The sequence below is a fragment of the Aspergillus novofumigatus genome (genome assembly GCF_002847465.1).
Source record: "Aspergillus novofumigatus IBT 16806 chromosome Unknown P174scaffold_12, whole genome shotgun sequence".
NCBI lineage: Eukaryota > Fungi > Ascomycota > Eurotiomycetes > Eurotiales > Aspergillaceae > Aspergillus > Aspergillus novofumigatus.
In genome coordinates, this window is record NW_020194285.1 from 40,893 (window position 1) to 58,894 (window position 18,002).

Below are 18,002 nucleotides of genomic sequence, written 5' to 3' on the forward strand. Positions count from 1 at the left end.
CCTTTTCAAATCGGACTCTCCCAACCAGCGTATTGGTGAATGGGCCAACAATGTCAAAAAGGCATATGCTGCAGATAAAGCCGACCGTCAACCCTCGCACGGGATACAGTGAGGGATTTTTGGTGTGTGCGAAAGAGTTTGGTTGCCATGTCAACACTGCGATCAGAGGCATGATGAGAGACCATCGAGCTGAGGAAATGAGGGGCGACGTGTGAGATGAGTTTTGGGTACACTGTCTAGTTATTGTGCTTATAGGTGATATACGGTGTAAGTTAGGTTCATAGATCTCATTCACTGTGCAATATGTGAAGCCACAGAACACTTTCTACACAGATCAACAATCTATAACCCCAGGACTGTATCAATCCAAAATAACGCATGCTGTCCCTCCCCCTTGACATTCAGATCATCCTCATTATTATGAAACACAGCGTCCGGTGCCCCCTCAAACCAGAGATGATATCCTGGGCCATCTAAGGGGTAGATATTATCCCCTCTCGGCGTGATGATATACCTCCCTTCCTCAATCAGCCACTCCTCAAACTATATATCCATTCCCTCATCATCAAGCCCAATCCAACTAAGCCCCAGCCAGTCAGTTTGTGCCAGTGAGACGTGGGAATGAGAATACATACTGCCCCTTCAAGGCTAAATATTTGCCGGTCTCAGTCTCCTTGAACTGGAATCCATTGTCGCCCTGCTCGACGTAAAACCGGTCACCCTGCAGCGTGTCTGTGGCATTTGCATACAGCGTGCCCAAGGAATCATAGTGTTCTACATTCTTGCGGGTCATGGTGAGGAGCTGATCATGGGAGGTGATGTTGCCAGCGTCGTCTCGCTGGAGGGGCAGGCTGCGGCGGTAGCTATGGAGGTTCACAGTGTTGCCAGGGGATAATTTTGGGTGGTGCGTTCAATAGGTGCGGCCCATTGTAACAGTGGATATGCAATTGGCGTGTTGATTTGAAAATATGTTGGTCGCGGGACTGTGTTATTGTCTGGGAAAACACAGTGCTGGACTGGATGGACATATGGTTTATATGTTTGTCCAGAGCATTGGATTTCAAGACTACGTCATTGTGTAAACCTGATATCATGATGATTATGAACATGTGCTCATCTGCAACCACTCAGCTAGTATTTCATGCCTATGGACTAGTGTGCGTTCGGGTGGTTGGTGTGATGTTGCATGGTTCGTAATGGCGGCCGATCATCTCCCAAGAAGGTAAACCATGAAGAAATATCCAAGCTGGGTGGAGACTCCATGCATACCTAGCGCAATCCATGAGATTTATAGCATCTACGTAACTACGTTGGCGATATTCTTCTCAGTATGTCATGTTGACGCTATACACGATGTCGCCCTCGCAGGGTATTTTGCAATTGACCCATCTAGATATGAGTGATCATTGATATAGACATGTATTCGTGTCCAACGGAATACAAAACCCAACAGCATATGTGGAGGATGAGGACACTAATAGCAATGACATACCCAAGTTAGAAGTCCCTAAGCCGGCAAGCAATGCCAGCGCAGTGACGATCCTTTCTATCAATATACTATCCCAGAAGGGCAACAAATAATCACAAAAGGTAGTCGCAGCTATCTGGGTCGTTTCATATCCATTCCCCAATTTTAACATACAAAAGGCCAGAAAAGGCCTCCTAATGTCAACAGCAGAACAATTACTAGCTAGATTCTGGCTACTGAAAGTATACTCACACTTGTATGGCCATTGGCTGATTAATAGTACAATAAACCCTTAGAGCCTAAATATTTGAGGGGAGTAACAATGTTTCTTGACCTTCCAATGCAAAAAATTTGTGTACTGCTCAAAACCTCAGCTATACCTGTGAGATCATGCCCTTTGCCCCTGTTCGCCAAGAAAACATATTCTGCTATTCACCCTTTAGATTTAACATCCAGTAGCAAGGCACTTCGACGGTACATTGGGCCGCACGACACAGAAGGCCATTCATGGAAATGTTCCAGCCCTATCAGTACAACGTGAATGCATCTATCTCTCAAACACGCGCTTATCTACAATGTATCTCACAGACCAACAAGGTGGTTAAGTTCTCCTTGCCAACCGCCATAATTACGGCCATTTTCCGAATGTAAGAGGACAATGCGACTTGCGGTGTGCGGAATTGAGCGGACATACATATATTATTGAACCCTTGCTGCAGTGCAACAAGACCCAAGTCAACATCGTGGATAGCGAGCATCGCCTTACTACACTGGTCGTTGCGGTAGTAATGGGACATGAACAAATCGTGTGGCATTTCTTGTAGTCCTGATAAGTGGATGTCAATGCACGGGACCAACAGCAACGGACTCCCATCTATGCCATTTCCCAGAACGACCGGATGATGGTGGAGGTTCTTAGGTATGAAAATTTCTAAAAATGTAATTTTACCTACCAGGCCGAATGCAGTTTATTAGCTCGCCTTCTCACAAATGACAGTAAGTCTAGTAAAGCGAGTCTCCTTTGCAGCCTGGGCCAGCACCTGTTTAAGTTGTTGCATGCTCTCCTCATGCCCACCTGCTCTGTTTCAAGCCAAGACCTCTGTGGCTAACATTCCACACTCATGCACTGCAACTCACAAATGGGGCAGCGCCTCTTTTACATCAGATTTAATATTAGTGAATTTGCTATGCTTAATAAGATAGGGCAGTCTTGAATCCACACAGAATGAAGGCGGGCATCATTTTCTTGAAAAAGGCTCATTAACTTGGTCTGGACGTCAACCTTGGCATTAGGATGGGCCTTTCAACACAAAGTAAGGACATGTCAATATCAGTCCACTAGAGATAGCCCCTAAACTCTATATAACAGCAGTTAGAGCAACAGGAATTGTAGATAGGATGGCATACTAAGAAGTTTAATGGTTTGTCAAGTACGCCCTTCAAGTGAGGCTGTTAGAGGACAAAGGCAAAATGGCAAATATAAACCACATCATAGGCTCCCAGCAGGTGCTTGGGAGTTCGGCCGTGATATCCCAGTGGTAAAGGCTGGGCGGGAGCCAGTCTCATAGAGGAGTAGCTTCAAAGGAGATATCAAATCCATCTAGTTAGATACTTGCAGGGATTTGTCCATATAAGTAGTTGCCATGGAATAGTTTATATGGACATACCCCCTACCAGTTCCAACATTAGCAATCTATAAGTTTTCCACATCCTTGACTGGAATCAATGGGTGGATGCAATATCCAAAGAGTTAGATGACCAGATAACGCTGCAGGTTAATGCTGCAAATATAAGTATGTAGAAAGGCAAAGCTTTGGATAATTATACTAGTTATTATCCAAGTAGCTCTGAGTAAAGACATACTCTGCAGAGGAAGACATGTTACCATGCCTCGAGCCTCCAAGTAGAATTGCCAAACAAACAAATGTACTTATTAACGCTCGATAATTGAGAGATATAGTGAAGGATGAAAAAGTAGATGGCTGGGAATGACCCTTGTAGGGTAGTACCGGTACCCCTTAGTAGCATCTGTAATAGGACGGTGAGGTGGCATTGTGCTGGATGGGTTGTCTTTCCTCTAGCCTTTCAATGTTTGTCTTCTTTTTTCTTTCTGTCCGTTAATACACACACACATTTCATTAACGCCCGGCAGCTAGGCCAAAAGGATTATTCCCAAGTGACTTTAGCTCTGGCAACCATATACATCCGATTTGTCCTTGCTTCTCCCCCTAGTAAACCATCAATCAGTACTTGGTCAAAATTTAGGGCAGTTCATACAGTCTATACCCCTGCGAAATCTGTGGAGCTATGAGGTCTGAATATGACAGGGTGATATTCAGTATTTCTAGGGGTAATCTTTAGGCATGGTTCTGGGCATTTTTGCTATCCCATTTGCCCTACTTGAGCCTGGCTAAACACAGTCTATAATGCATTTTAGTACAGTTAACTATGAGAGAAACACAGATCCATAGTCTAGTTAACTCCAGGCAATACTATTACATACCTTTCCCTTGACCAACCTCATATATCTCCTCCCGATGAAACCGCCTTACACCCCCAATACTGAATACAGTCGACCTTGGTCAGAGAGAACCAACGCAAGATCTGATTTGGCCAGGCACCACTCCGCCAGGAAAATAAGAAGACACATAGGATTTGGACGTTACTGGTCGCGCTGGTGAGCACCCAACAAAGGAATCAGAAACAGCTGGACGTCTTGCTTAACCAGAATATATTGTAGGCTTACAAACACAGTCTCTACAGGCCGCATAGAAATTCTCTTCTTTCCCTACTAGTTGGAACCGAACCGCTGCGATTTCGAGTCCAAATCTTAGAAATCAGAACCAAACCTGATCCGTTCCGATTCGGTTTGAGTTTAACCACAAAAAACCGCTACTAGGCCTAGATAGGTCTAGCTAGGCCACTACTAACTAACTATAGTTGGATTCAGTTTGATTTTAGGTTGAAACCACTATCATTTGGTGAATTTTAACTGTCTTGAAATTTTAAATGGCTATTAACTGCCATACTATCTACCATACTATTACTATACCTATAGAAAATTAATATTTTTGTATGAAATATTGATAATTATGGTCATTTTAATCTATATCTAAAAATATCGATTCAATATCTATAGGGCTGAATAGGTGGTGGTTAAAAAGGCATTTTTAAACATGGTGGTTGTCAAGGATTGGTTGCATATATATAACCCACCACTACTTACATACTAACCTATGACAGAAATGCTTATTCCCTTATATCTCACCAACCACTAGATATTTTTAATAGATATTTCATATTTAGATAGACTAGATACTAGGCTATTTAGTGATATTAATAGTTCTAGAGAAATCCTAGAAATTAGTGATTACTAAGCAAAACAGTGAGGTTTGGTTAACCTAATCCAATAAAACCACAAAAACAATAACCAACGGATTAACTGAATGGTTTTGAGTTTTAGGGTAGGGAAACTGAAACAGTTGCAATTTTCTAGGCTAGGGACTGAACCCGAACCACTGCGAGTTCAGTGAGGGTTGGATTCGATTTTAGCGGTTCGGTTATGCAACTCTAAGTTTGGTGGTTTATCATTATATATACTTGGCTGCTTGGGTGAAGTTCACACTTTAAGGTGCTTCTGCCACTCAGTCTGCCGCACTGCCTTCCCTTTCTTTGCTGCTGTGCATGGGCTCCTGCACCCCACCAAATCTGCCTCTTCCTCTCTTACCTCTCTGCCTCTCTGCCTCTCTGCCTCTCTGCCTCTCTGCCTCTCTGCCTCTCTGCCTCTCTGCCTCTCTGCCTCTCTGCCTCTCTGCCTCTCTGCCTCTCTGCCTCTATCTTTGACCTCACTATCTCTTACTATCAACTGGCTTTGCATGCTCTTCTCACACTGGTTTATAAGAATAATATGCTTCATTCTTAATTCCCAGATTATCCCTCCCTAATGGCCGGGGCGGCAGTCTGGGCTGGATGCAGTCACCAGGATGGGGGGTGCTGAACAGCAGATGAGGGAGCCCAAGAGGGGGCGGGTGCTGTGGGAGCTTGCTTGTAGCCAAGCCAATCACCACCCAATAAGAAAAAGAAATTCGGAGCTTGATACTATAGAATTTACAAGCTAAGTAAGCAGGCTTTCATTCCACGCCAGGAAAAGTTCAATACATATGCAATGCAGAATTAGCAGTTCCACCTTCAAAAATCCTCAAAAAAGCAGTGTACAGCGGTTCTCGAAATCGGCTTGACCAACATACACTCAAAACTACTTTGTGGACCCACCGGCAAGGCATTAGCGCAGAAAAATCGTTGAAGGGGCTGCATTCAGTTGAGGGACAGTACAGTCAACACCTCATAAGTTTGGACACCCTCGCCCCAGACCCTCTATGATTATCTAATACTATGCTGGCTAAAAGCCCCCCAGGGGAAGAAGATTGTGGCAGAAGTGGCATTCATAAGGTAGGCGGTGAAGTGGTGAAGAGGTGGGTCAAGGAGGGGTCTAAACTTACGAGGTGTTACTGTAGAATCTGACTTGCGTGTTACAGTACCTAACTCCGTAAAATTACGCGATGCAGAAAGAATTATAGAAACCAAACCCAGCCATGTTTGGATCTAAGTTTGAAAACATCTTATCAATAAGCTTTTTTCCCAGCTTCTGCGGCTCCCCAGAAGGCCCGGCACCTGTTCGGAGGGCTCAGGTCCTTGAAACCAACAGAGTCAACAGTTCCCACTTCTTTTAACTCAGCTGCACCTTTGAATATGTCATGTACTTGAACAATGGTGCCACAAACCCTCGCATCACTCCCTTCAGAGATCCTTTCCGAGATCTTTGAACATCTCCCCCTATCAGACCTCGCAAGGCTCGTCCGCACATCAACATTCTTCGCTCGGATCGGAACCCGGCCTTTATATGATAGGCTCTTCTTCAATTCTGTCCGTCCAAAAGCCAGCGTTAGCATTGCAAGGTTACGGTCGCAATTCATTCTCGCTTATTTCAGCTCCAACTCGGAGAAACTGCTCGCGGTACAGGCTGCTAAGGGCCGGTCTATCCTCCACTATGTTGCAGCAGCTGGGAACAGGGCCCTGATGAATATTCTCCTGGAAAAGGGTGCCAATGTCTCCGTGAGCAATCAGAATGGCGAGACACCTCTACATACAGCCCTAGAGAAGGGTAAAGAGGCAATGGCCGTGGAGCTCATCGATGCTGGAGCGGATGTCCTCAGTCTGGCTCGTGGAAGAACTATCCTGGCTTATGTGCATACAGGTACCTCACAACCCGTCGTCGAAAAGTTGATATGGGCTATTCAGGCTGCTGGAGGGGATATCTCTCATTGCACACCTGATGGGCACACTGCATTACATTATGCAAGTCGCCGGGGCTACGACAGTTTAGTTGGTATTCTCGTCGCCAACGGGGCAGATGTATTCGCTGCCAATAAATACGGTCATCCGCCCCTGATTTCAGCTATTCTACAAAAACGCGTCGGGGCTAGCAAGATCCTCCTCAGCGCAATGAAATCGGATCCCCGCGGCTACGATATCAACGAGCCAATTGCTTCTCTCAAAGGTGTCCCTAGATCCTGGATTCCAGAGAAGATCTCTATGTTCTATGATGATGGAGATACAGTCCTGCACTCCGCAGTCAGGACATGGAGCATAGAGACAGTGCAGCTGCTCCTCGATTTTGGAGCCAATCCTTTAGCACAAAACAACCCAGGGTATACAGAGCCTAAAACGCCGTTTGATATCGCCGTTCTGGGCCGGTGTCCGGAACTAGTTATTTTGATTGCGGGGATCAACGACGCACCAGCATTTTGGACATCGAATGGTTATATTCAGGAAGGACTTGAGACCTGTGTCCGCGAGGCTTATGCCGGGACAGTTCGCGTGCTTTGTGACCTTTATAAGGAGGGAAAGGTTCACCTTGACCTCACCGCAGTTGCCAACGAAATGTTGCAGACGTGCACATATTATGGAGATCATGTGCGGGACCAGGATGTGAATGATACCATCACCTATGTTGTTTCCGCAGGCGCTAATATCAACGCGCAAGACAAGAGGGGGCGGACTCTCCTACACCTACTTTGCAGATTTGGTGGTGGCAAACATCAAGACGGCGCCAAAGTCAGATTGATAAAATATCTCTTAAATTGCGGTGCCGATTGGAGGATTCGAGATGAGGAAGGAAACACTGTCCTTCATACTGCTGCGAAAGAATGGGAGTGTGACCGTGTTATTCAGCATATACTCCAAACAATCTCACCAACAGATAGGGCAATAGTGGGCTCAGGCAATGGAGACCGAAATACGCCACTGCATTACTATGTAGGTTCGTTTGCTACCTCTGAACCCGAGTGCAAATCAACAATCAAATTGCTCGTTGACTCCGGCTGTGACCCGAATGCAGTTAACAGTAATGGGCAAACCATTGCTCATCTTGCCATGACGCAGTGGGTATTGATAGATGTGATCAAGTTCATTTCCGAACTCGGGGGAGATATGTGTTGTAAAGACCGAGAAGGCAGGCCACCAATCCATTACGCTGCGACAGTGCCCGACATGGAGGAGGCAGACCGAAAAAGGATTATCTGCTATTTTGTTGAAGAAAAGGCAGAACTTCATCGGGGCTGTAGGCAATGTGAATCTCTAATCCTAGGATTCTGTCGGGAAAGATAACATATCTCCCTATCAGCTTTGCTAGTGTTTGGTTGGAGGGCAAAGGGAACTACATAGCCATATTTCTATCGTGCAACATAGCTTCAGAAGAGAGTTATGAAGATTGTATTGGTCAAGGCGATTTTGAGAATGACTGTATTCTACAGTACCAGTATTCAAGCAGCAATATCTTCTGGATAGTCCTATATGCTTCCCTCTGGTGGCAAATCTTTCTCACACGGTTAGCCTACTTGTAGGTGCTGCAAATAAATCACCATGCGGCCCCCTTTATTACCCCTTGTTTAGTGAGTTGCTACACATGCTCTTGATCCTCTTTAACTAACGTGATGTCAAGGCCATTTAACAAAGTTAAATCATGTGCCTTACGCCAGTCCGCCTTGCGTGCTTTATCAGTGACCTGCAGTTTGTGCTATTTGCAGTATTCCTTGATGGCAGCAACTCTCAGCCTAATAATTTTAACTCTTTTATTTAAAGGTGCAGGTCTGGAGGGTGATATAGTCATAATAGATTCATATATGCCCTACGCAGGTAAGAGATTAATATTAATTAGATAGGGAGCATTAAATATAAGCTAATTATTTGTTTTATTTAAGGCTCTCTTAAGCTTTTACTGAGCCTTTAGGTATAAAGCTTGTTAAATATTCTCTGGGACATTATTATGGCTGTCTAATTTACCGCTATTATCCACATGGGCAGTGAGGTTTATAAGGTGGGGGTTCTGTAGTCTATAGTGTTTCCTACCCTTACGATCCTGCTAACACTACTAGCTAAAGTCACTATATAAAGGCACTGAGCATTGCATAAGTTTATATATATATCTCTAGCTTGAAGGCTGTCTAGAATATTCCTTAGTAATAATCTCTGCATCTTGTTTAGCAAGCATTCTGCTGGTGGAACCTTTCCTGTTACTTTGAGGTGATGTAGCATCATCTTATATATACTTAAATATAACAGTATCCTGGGGTGTCCTGCCCAGGTGGACTAGATTACTCTACTTATAAAGCTACCTCCCCAGTGGTTTCTAATTAATGTTAGTGGACTTAAAAGCGTCTCAAGCGGGCCTTGATTATTGTGGTTTACTAATACTATTATTACTATGTCTTCTGACTAGACACACCAGTTATGTTTCTTCATGTGCACTAACTCTTTAATTTTCTATTTCAGGTGCTTCTCCTAATATTCACTAGGAGCTATAACCAAATCCTACTTAGTCTCCTAGGCCTTAATTATATAGTTAATCATAAGCTTCCATGTGATTATATAGTAAATGAATTCGGGCTCTTCTGGTTCCTTATAGTAATTATCCTCTGTCCATTTCTCCCATTCAGCAAATGGGAGAAATCTAAGGTAATTAGGCTGTGTTTAGCAGGAGACAGGATCTAGGGTAGGGCTTAGGGAATATAGTGTAGTAGTGTATGGCTGAACTTACCTAGTATTAGCACATACTGTAAATCTTGGTCCCATGTGTTGATCAGCCAGGACTAAGAGGCTTTATCATCATAGCTTAAAAGGCTACTAGTCATCCTTGAAAGAAGGAATGGTTCTGATACACCTAGTAATTATACTATAAGCAGTTAGCCCACACCTATCTCATGCCTAACAGGCTGTCTAATAACACAGGGCTGTCCATGATAATAAGTAGAGCAGGGTTTGTGTAGTGAACAGCAGTACAGTACTAATAGAGCCTTGCCTGTCAGACCTTAGTCAGTGATGACGTACAGGATGATCCCGTGGCGGCTGTTGGTTTATCTTGTCGGGCTGGCATGGTTGAATTTTTTGAGCTTGCGGGTCTATGTTCTGGGTCATGCGGTGGTGTTGTCGAAGAATGTGTTGGCGTCGACTACGTCTACGCGAAGGGTGTCTGACAGTGGCGGGCAGTGTCTGTGGATTCAAGCAATAGCAGTGACGACTAGCGTATTAGTGATAGATGAGTTATGCCGGTGCGTAGATCTCCGCCTCGATAATTCCCAGATCGCCGTCCTCTGAAGCCACCGTCACACTCTGGCCAACAGTAGTATTGAGATCCAACGTCACATAACCCAGAGAAGTTGGGGTGATCCCTTCATAAACTACGTTGTCGTCCACGCTGATCTGAACTGGATACTTTGTCGTTCGGAAGCTGTGGAGCTTCATAACCATCTGCGACACATTGACTGGACTGTCCCAAGAGTACTTGATCCAGGTGCTGTTTTTGTCCCCGTCACAGGACCACTCTGTTTCCTCGTCATCGTCGTAGGAATCGATCATGTTCTCCGTGTCACATCCAGCAGTGACGTTCGGAACCTCCACGGCTTTGCGAGAGATGGTGTATGATTCACCCGACGGTGTCGGGCCGCGAGAGAGATCAAAAGGAAGATCTGACCCGGGAATGACGGTGCTCAACCCGCCCTTACTGGCAAATGGCTTGGTGTTGAGGGTGATGCTTGCTGGTTTGAGCCCGTCGGATGTAGCAGTCAGAGCCACCTTGCCGGCTCTTGTCGTAGACCGCAGCATGACCCGGTTGACTCCGTTTTCGACTGGGAGGGTAGTTGACAGGATGCAGTTGTTGGCGCACTGAGCGATTCCGCCACGCCAGGAAGCCTCGCCAGAAAGAGCAAAGTCAACGATGCTCAGAGCAATGGGGTTCCTTTGGCCCTTTGCATCGACCACCTCGACATCCACGAAGGCAATATCCGCACCGTCAGCCACAAATCCAGATGGCCCGGTATGAGGCGTCAGCCGGATACTGGCCGGCTCACCAGCAGTCGTCTTCGTGTCCAGCACAGATTCACGAGCGTCTAACCGTCCTACAGCCCTGATCGTGCCAGACTGCCAAGTTACATTGGCGAAAGTGAAGAGGAATCGGCTGCTCTGCTCGCCCTTGCCCACAGACTTGCCATTCAGAAACAGCTCCACCTCTTCCGCTGTGGACACAACATAGACATCCTTGACCGTACTGTCGTTGTAGTTCCAATGCCCGATGATATGCCCTGCCAAACGCTCGACATCAACCCAGCTATCCCACATCACCTTGTGCGCGTACCACCCATCCTTCGGCAGCCGGACGGCATCCACCTCGCCAGAGCGTCGGTAGCTCTCCGCTCCTCGGTGGTGTGTATTCGAGTCAGAAAATATAATATTCACGCCACCGGCATTAACCCTCGTCCCCGTCCCAGGCCGCTGCTCGAAATAATCAAACCATCGCCGCACATTCTCCACCGCATGCGTGTCCTGGTTGCGGTTGTACTCGCTCGCATCCTCCCCCTTGTACGGCGGCCCCGCCCCGTCCACATGGTACGGCGGCGACCAGTCATCCCAGTACTTCCTCAACCCCTCGTCACGACTATACTCCATCTGCCAGAGGGGGATGCGCGCCCCCTTATTGATATACAGCATTTCGCCCCCGTACTCCGCCACGGAGCTATTCAGCATCTCGCGCGATCCCGCCGCGCGACCCCCGTGCGGATCGTACGTATCCCGCAGAGCCTTCATCTCGCTCATGTGCGCCTCCGAGACCCCGTGGTTGCCGGCTTCGTAGAAGATGACGCTGGGGTTATTCCGGTTGTAGATGATTGCGTCGCGCATGAGCTCCGTGCGCTGCGCCCAGCGCCGGCCTGTTGCGTCGCCTTCGGAGTCGCCCGCCGGCAGGGCCTGGAGCAGGCCCAGGCGATCGAGGGACTCGACGTCTTGTTTCCAAGGGGTGACGTGCATCCAGCGAATGAGGGCGGCGTTACTGGCGAGGACGAGGCTGTTGGAGAAATCGGAGAGCCAGGGTGGGACCGCGCAGCCGAGGGCGGGCCATTCGTTTGTTGTGCGTTGGGCGTAGCCTTTTAGGTGGAGGGTGCGATCGTTGAGCTTGAACGCGCCGTGGGTGAACTCGGTTTTGCGGAAGCCGGTGCGGGTTGTGACGGTGTCGATGGCGTGGTTGTTGAGGAGTAGCGAGGTCCGGACGTCGTAGAGGTAGCCGTAACCCCAGCTCCAGAAGTTTAGGTCCGAGAGGTGTGTTGCGGTGCGGATGGTCCGGGTCTCATTCGCTTGTAGGGTGTACCGGCCGCCGGTGACGGTCTTGAGTTTCTTACCCTGTACGGCATCGTGGATTTCGACTTGGTACTGGAATGTCCTGGCTTGTAGATACTCATTGCGAACTTGCGATGCTATGTTGATGGTAGCGCTCTTGCGGGGTATATCCAGGTCGGTGGCATAGATGTAAACCCCGGTGGTCTGCAGATTGGAGTACAACGGTAGAGTCTGGTACAGTCGATCCGTAACATGCAGGAAAACGTTCTTGTTGATCCCTCCGTAGTTGGCATAGAAATTCTTGTCGTTCCACTGGTATGGCGTATTGGTGGCCTTCTCCCGGTACGTCCAGCTATTGTCGATTTGAGCCGCGAGGACGTTGGTCTGATTGTAGAGCGCGACATCGCTGACATCAAAGCCAAAGGCCATGACCCCGTTCTCGCTGCGACCGATCCACTTGCCATTAAGGTAAAACTCCCCGGCGTGGCGGATGCCTTCGAACTCGAGAAAGACTTTCTTATCCCGGCTCGTGGCTGGCAGGTCAAAATGCTTCCGGTACCAGGCAATTCCGGTGGACAGGTTGGCAATGTCCACGCGGAAAGCATCGTCTTCATTCCAGGCATGGGGGAGTGTTACGTCCTTCCAATCGTTGTCGATGAAGGACGGCGACTGTGCAGACGCAGGATTGCCCGCGAGTACTTTCCACCCAGGGTTGAAGTTGTATCTCATACGGCCATCATCTCTTGTTTGGACGATGAGCAGGAGAGAGAAGAACACGAGGACTGAAAGAATGGACTCTCTCATTGTAGATATATCGACAGATACCAATTAGAGCCTTAGTCTGTGTATCGTCCTCGACTGGGATCCCATTTATACCCTCGCATGATCAGATACTCCGCAGCCATCCTGCCACAATGGACATTCTGATGTCAGTTACCGATCCCGGCAACGGCAACTGCATAAGACGAGGGTGTCATTAATCCACCACTGGTAAGCATCCCTGAGATGGGCTGGGAGAGATCTCATCGCAGTAATCTGCTGTTCAATGGATTGAGCAAAGGCCGAGCACCCTATGATGCCGGATCGAATCCAGGAGATCTGCATCGAATTAATATAGTCTCCCTTGGCAAATTCGGCAAACGGGGCCAGAAACTCGCCGTGATATGCTAGTCCCCGCATTTCGGGTGGAGCTATCCCGACACTCTCACTTTAGACTGAATCAGAGCGGATCATAGCTCGCATCTCTGACGGGGAGCCGGTACCGGAGAGCGAGGAGTTGTCCGAACAATAAGCAAGCAATCACCAGATAACATCAAATCACGCAGCGGAGAAAGTTCATTACTCCGCCAGCAGAGCTTGATCTGATGCAGATGGGATCCTCCGACACAGCTCCACCTTCTTAGCCGCACCTTGGTTGTTGATAGTCTCCACTGAAACATCGGGCGCAACAGAGGGTGATATCAAACTCTACTCCTTCGCTGCCCCTCAATTTGGACCGGTCTGGGCTGGATCCCTATCAATTCAGCTACGTACTGCCTCAGAAGTGCAAGTCACAGGCACGTAATCGGTAATATGGAAAGTGGATACTCAGGATATACCTGCCTCATCGGAGTAGACTATGTAGGTATCAATAGGGCAATTCAACGGAAGCGACCCGGTGGTATGTATTGACGGTGGTCAGCGACGACCACAGGCAGCCCTCCATTCACTGGCCAGAGAAAGAGGACCGCGAAATGCCCACGAAATGCCCGTGTGCTGACCGATTCCCAATTCTACATGCAGCTGGGCCTGTGCTCTCATTCGGCTCCTTGTTTTCTTATGAGCTCTAGAGTAGAAAATCTTGATTTCAATCGATGCAAGTGCTACCTATCCAGGCTAGTAATATCATCATTTAGATTTGCTCCTACAGGGCCGAAGGGGATATGGTAAGTTAACCTATGATGAAAACTGAAGATATGTATACTTGGACTTTAGTTCCCATCTACCTGCTGTCTTTGTACATTTGGACGGGATGCCTAGATCGGTCCGTCCGTGACACAACCATGGCTGGCATCGCTGACCAGCGTGCAATACTTCTTCAAAGTTCCCTTCTGGTATCGGAGCGGGGGTGCTTTCCACTCCTTCCTCCTCTTCCCGAGCTCTTCAGTCGGGATATCCAGGTCAACCACTCTTTCCTCAGCATCAATCACAATCCGATCACCGTCTCGTGCCAATGCGATTGGGCCGCCCTCCATGGCTTCCGGCACGATATGTCCGATCAAGAATCCGTGACTGCCACCCGAGAATCTCCCGTCCGTGAGAAGCGCAACGTCCTGGCCAAGACCGGCACCCATAATGGCCGCGCTGGGCTTGAGCATCTCAGGCATTCCTGGGCCACCCTTGGGACCTTCATACCGGATAATCACGACTGTTTTCTCGCCCTTCTTGATCTCGCCCCGCTCAAGGGACTCTATGAATGCATCTTCATAGTCGTAGCACTTGGCTATGCCCTCGAATCGCAGACCCTCCTTGCCAGTAATCTTACCCACGGAACCGCCCGGGGCCAGCGATCCGCGAAGAATCTGGAGATGACCAGATGGTTTGATAGGGTTGCTGAGGGGGCGGATGATGTCCTGGTCAGCAGGGAAGTAGGGCCACGAGGCTACATTCTCCTTCATTGTTTTGCCAGTGACAGTAATTCCTGAGCCGTCGATCAAGCCCTCCTTCAGGAGATATTTAAGGAGGGCTGGTGTGCCACCGATGTTATATAGGTCGTTCATAAGGTATTTTCCAGATGGCTTCAAATCAGCCAGGAACGGTGTCTTGTCAGACACTGCCTGGAAGTCATCAATAGTCAACTTGATACCGACAGAGTCAGCAATAGCAATCAAATGCAGAACAGCGTTGGTGCTGCCACCCAGCACGTTCACCACAATCATTGCATTCTCAAAAGCCTGACGTGTCAAGACATCCCTGGGCTTGATATCTTCCCTGAGCATAGTCTTAACCACCTCGCCGATGTTTTTGCACTCAACTAGCTTCTTTGGGTCGTCTGCCGGGCAACTACTGCTACCAGGAACGGTCATACCCATAGCCTCAATGGCCGTGGCCAGCGTATTGGCCGTGTACATGCCACCGCAGGCACCTCTGCCAGGGCATGCATTGCGAATAATATCTAACCGTTCCTTCTCGTCGATCTGGCCGGTGATGAACTGCCCATACGACTGGAATGCACTGACCAGGTCCAACTTTTGACCCTTTGCACTGCATCCGGGCTTGATACTGCCGCCATAGACCATGATACTGGGTCGATTCGTGCGTCCCATCGCCATCAACACACCTGGCATATTCTTATCGCAACCAGGGAGCGACACATTCGCGTCATACCACTGGGCATTCATCACCGTCTCAATGCCATCGGCGATCAGCTCCCGACTTTGCAGGCTATATCTCATTCCCTTTGTGCCCATACTGATCCCATCCGACACTCCAACCGAGTTGAATCGCATAGGGACCAGACCCGCCCGGAGCACGGAATCGCGCACGATCGCGGACAGGTCGTGCAAGTGCATATTACAGGGGTTACCCTCGAACCACACCGAGGAGATACCGACCTGCGGCTTGGACATGTCTTCCTCTGTTAGGCCGGTGGCATAGAGCATTGCTTGTGAGGCGCCCTGGGATTTGGATTGTGTGATTTTCGAGGAAATTCGGTTGAGGCTCTCGTCGGATTTATAACGGCGCCCGGTAGTGGAAGATGGAAGACGACTAGTAAAGATGGTTATTTTTGAGGAGGAGAGAGAAGCATTGCGAGGGAAGGTCCTCTCGTACGTATTCTCAAACTGGGCTCGTGGGCTCAATCCCCGAGCTCTCAATAGGATACTCGTCGCGAACATGATGCTCGTGGATACGTGTACGGCATACGGGGAATGAGACAGGTTGAGGGGAAGAAAAGGGAGCAGGAAAGAAAAAAAGAAGGAAAAAACAAGATTCAGCTTGTTCAAGGCACCAACACTGTCAGATGACTGATTGTCGAGCAGGCGTGACTCATTTAGAAGGTGCATTGGTAGAGGTAAGGTAATATCCGGAGTTGCAGTCCAACTCCGGTCTCTCCTTCATTCGCGGGATCTCGGCTTCAGCTGCCCAATAACAGGTGGAGTAATGCAAAACAAATCACTTACAGCTAACTAATTGAAGACCTAAAAAACCGCCATTTGACGGTGTACCTCTCTGGTAATATGTAAGCCACTAAGATAACATAATGGAGTAGTCAATTATACATATTCATGGCCAAGGCTTGCTCAGGAACTAATGACCCCCTAGAAGACGGCTTTTTCTGGCAATCTGCCGAAAAGAAGCCTTACAGTTGGTTGCAAAAGCAGTGTCACCCTTCGATATAGTTTCTTTTCTCTTACCTGCCCAAGTGGATATTTGATCGACTTTGGCAAATGTCCGTATACAATCCGTGGACAATGAGCCCGACCATGTCTAGTCTGGCGTAGGATTCAGATTGAAAATCAAGAGCTGTTCGGAGGTGACACTACTTTTTCAGTCAACCGTGTCTCCCGGAGAATCTTGTCTACACACGCCCACGACCTCTATAACGGCTTTATACTCGCCCGCGCTGCTAGTGATTGACTTCGCGATCAAAATGTTGTGTACCGAGCGGGCGCTAACCACGGCCCGATGGCGGACCCACCCGGCCCGAACCCCTTTGAGGCTACCCAGGAACGGAGTAGAGAAGGAGCCCGCGCCATGGAGTAGAGCCCAACATGGCCCGCACGAGCCCTGAGTTTGCGGACACCGGCGACCACAATGGCCAAGTCACGGCCAAGGTCCGTCATCTCATCAACAACCTGAAGGACACCATCACCCATCAAACGGCAATCACCGAATCCACGAAAGCGGATCTCTTGGAAGTGAAGCACGACCAGCACACTGCCCGCCTGGAGTGAGACCACGATGCCTGGATTGTAGCGGTCGAACACCCAACCAGGGACCAACAGTGCTCGACCCCTGTGACCTCGACCCAGTCACAATGCTAGAAACCAACCTACGAATACTCCTGTTGAGCATCATGAAATCAAGAGCAGGGAATATAATCCCTTATCATCGACCACCGGAGCCAGGATCGCTTGCGTAGAGGGCCATTGAAGGCAAGGGAGATCTCATACCCACTTAACCGTTAACTCTGAGCCGAAGGCTAATCAAACTCGGCACGGCAGTGTTCAAGAATTAATGTAATGGGCGACTGCCTAACAGCGTCAAGAAAGGACAAATTATGCCTCGGCTGAGACCTTGCGGAGTTTTCGAGAAGTAAGGTAGGTAGTCCCCACATGATATAGCGTAGTTCTGGCAATACGAGGTAGACCCTGCGGGGCTCAGTACTCCGTAGTTAGTCCATAAGTGAAAATGGGGAATGCATCAATGTCGAGTTTCCAAGTCTGCAATGCATAATTCATTGCAACATCCGAGAATTTGTTCCTGAAGACTCTTGAATATTCCAGATACGAGATGTGAAGATTTGCTTCGGCAAAAATCCTGGATGATCACGGGCTCAATCCTTGAGACTCTAGGCAGCAGTTGTAAAGATAATAATCCAACACCCAGCGAGACAATTCCCCAATCAACGTGCAGCAGCATTCCAAGGTCACGGTTACGCTGCAGATAAACACATCCCCCTAAGCAAAGATTCGCACATGCCTAATATCCAGGGAATGACATGGAGACGGCGATCACCGCCTTCTCCCCCAGCACACGTAGGTTTCCGAAGTGGAGATCTAGAATCCGGGGAAGCAGTTCTTGACCTTGCAGATGTATCGAGCACAACGGGGTTGTCTATCATAGAACACCAGGGCCTTGGCCATCTATAGTGTTCATTGATGATACCGCA

The 18,002-nt window shown here is 48.3% G+C and overlaps 4 protein-coding genes across 4 annotated transcripts; 1 reads left to right on the plus strand and 3 right to left on the minus strand.

Annotated features, from left to right (window-relative positions):
• Positions 1-345: 345 nt before the first annotated feature.
• Positions 346-966, minus strand: P174DRAFT_446170 (uncharacterized protein). The gene has a single exon (XM_024828517.1). The coding sequence runs from the start codon at positions 791-793 to the stop codon at positions 596-598; it is 198 nt and encodes a 65-aa protein (XP_024677230.1). The 5' UTR covers positions 794-966; the 3' UTR covers positions 346-595.
• A 5,146-nt stretch (positions 967-6,112) lies between these two features.
• On the plus strand, positions 6,113-8,134 carry P174DRAFT_397503 (ankyrin; the record flags this gene model as incomplete). Its single annotated transcript, XM_024823800.1, has 3 exons — positions 6,113-7,025; positions 7,302-7,690; positions 7,814-8,134. The coding sequence occupies exons 1-3, from the start codon at positions 6,236-6,238 to the stop codon at positions 8,132-8,134; spliced, it is 1,500 nt and encodes a 499-aa protein (XP_024677231.1). The 5' UTR covers positions 6,113-6,235.
• Positions 8,135-10,059: 1,925 nt separating this feature from the next.
• Positions 10,060-12,934, minus strand: P174DRAFT_414808 (putative cell-associated beta-galactosidase; the record flags this gene model as incomplete). Its single annotated transcript, XM_024824403.1, has 1 exon — positions 10,060-12,934. The coding sequence occupies one exon, from the start codon at positions 12,932-12,934 to the stop codon at positions 10,067-10,069; it is 2,868 nt and encodes a 955-aa protein (XP_024677232.1). The 3' UTR covers positions 10,060-10,066.
• Positions 12,935-14,006: 1,072 nt separating this feature from the next.
• On the minus strand, positions 14,007-16,027 carry P174DRAFT_446173 (dihydroxy-acid dehydratase). The gene has a single exon (XM_024828518.1). The coding sequence runs from the start codon at positions 16,003-16,005 to the stop codon at positions 14,146-14,148; it is 1,860 nt and encodes a 619-aa protein (XP_024677233.1). The 5' UTR covers positions 16,006-16,027; the 3' UTR covers positions 14,007-14,145.
• Between the last annotated feature and the right edge of the window lie 1,975 nt (positions 16,028-18,002).

Coding starts and splice junctions, on each gene's coding strand:
- P174DRAFT_446173 (XM_024828518.1), bottom strand. CDS start 16,005: ATGTTCGCGACGAGTATCCTATTGAGAGCTCGGGGATTGAGCCCACGA.
- P174DRAFT_446170 (XM_024828517.1), bottom strand. CDS start 793: ATGACCCGCAAGAATGTAGAACACTATGATTCCTTGGGCACGCTGTAT.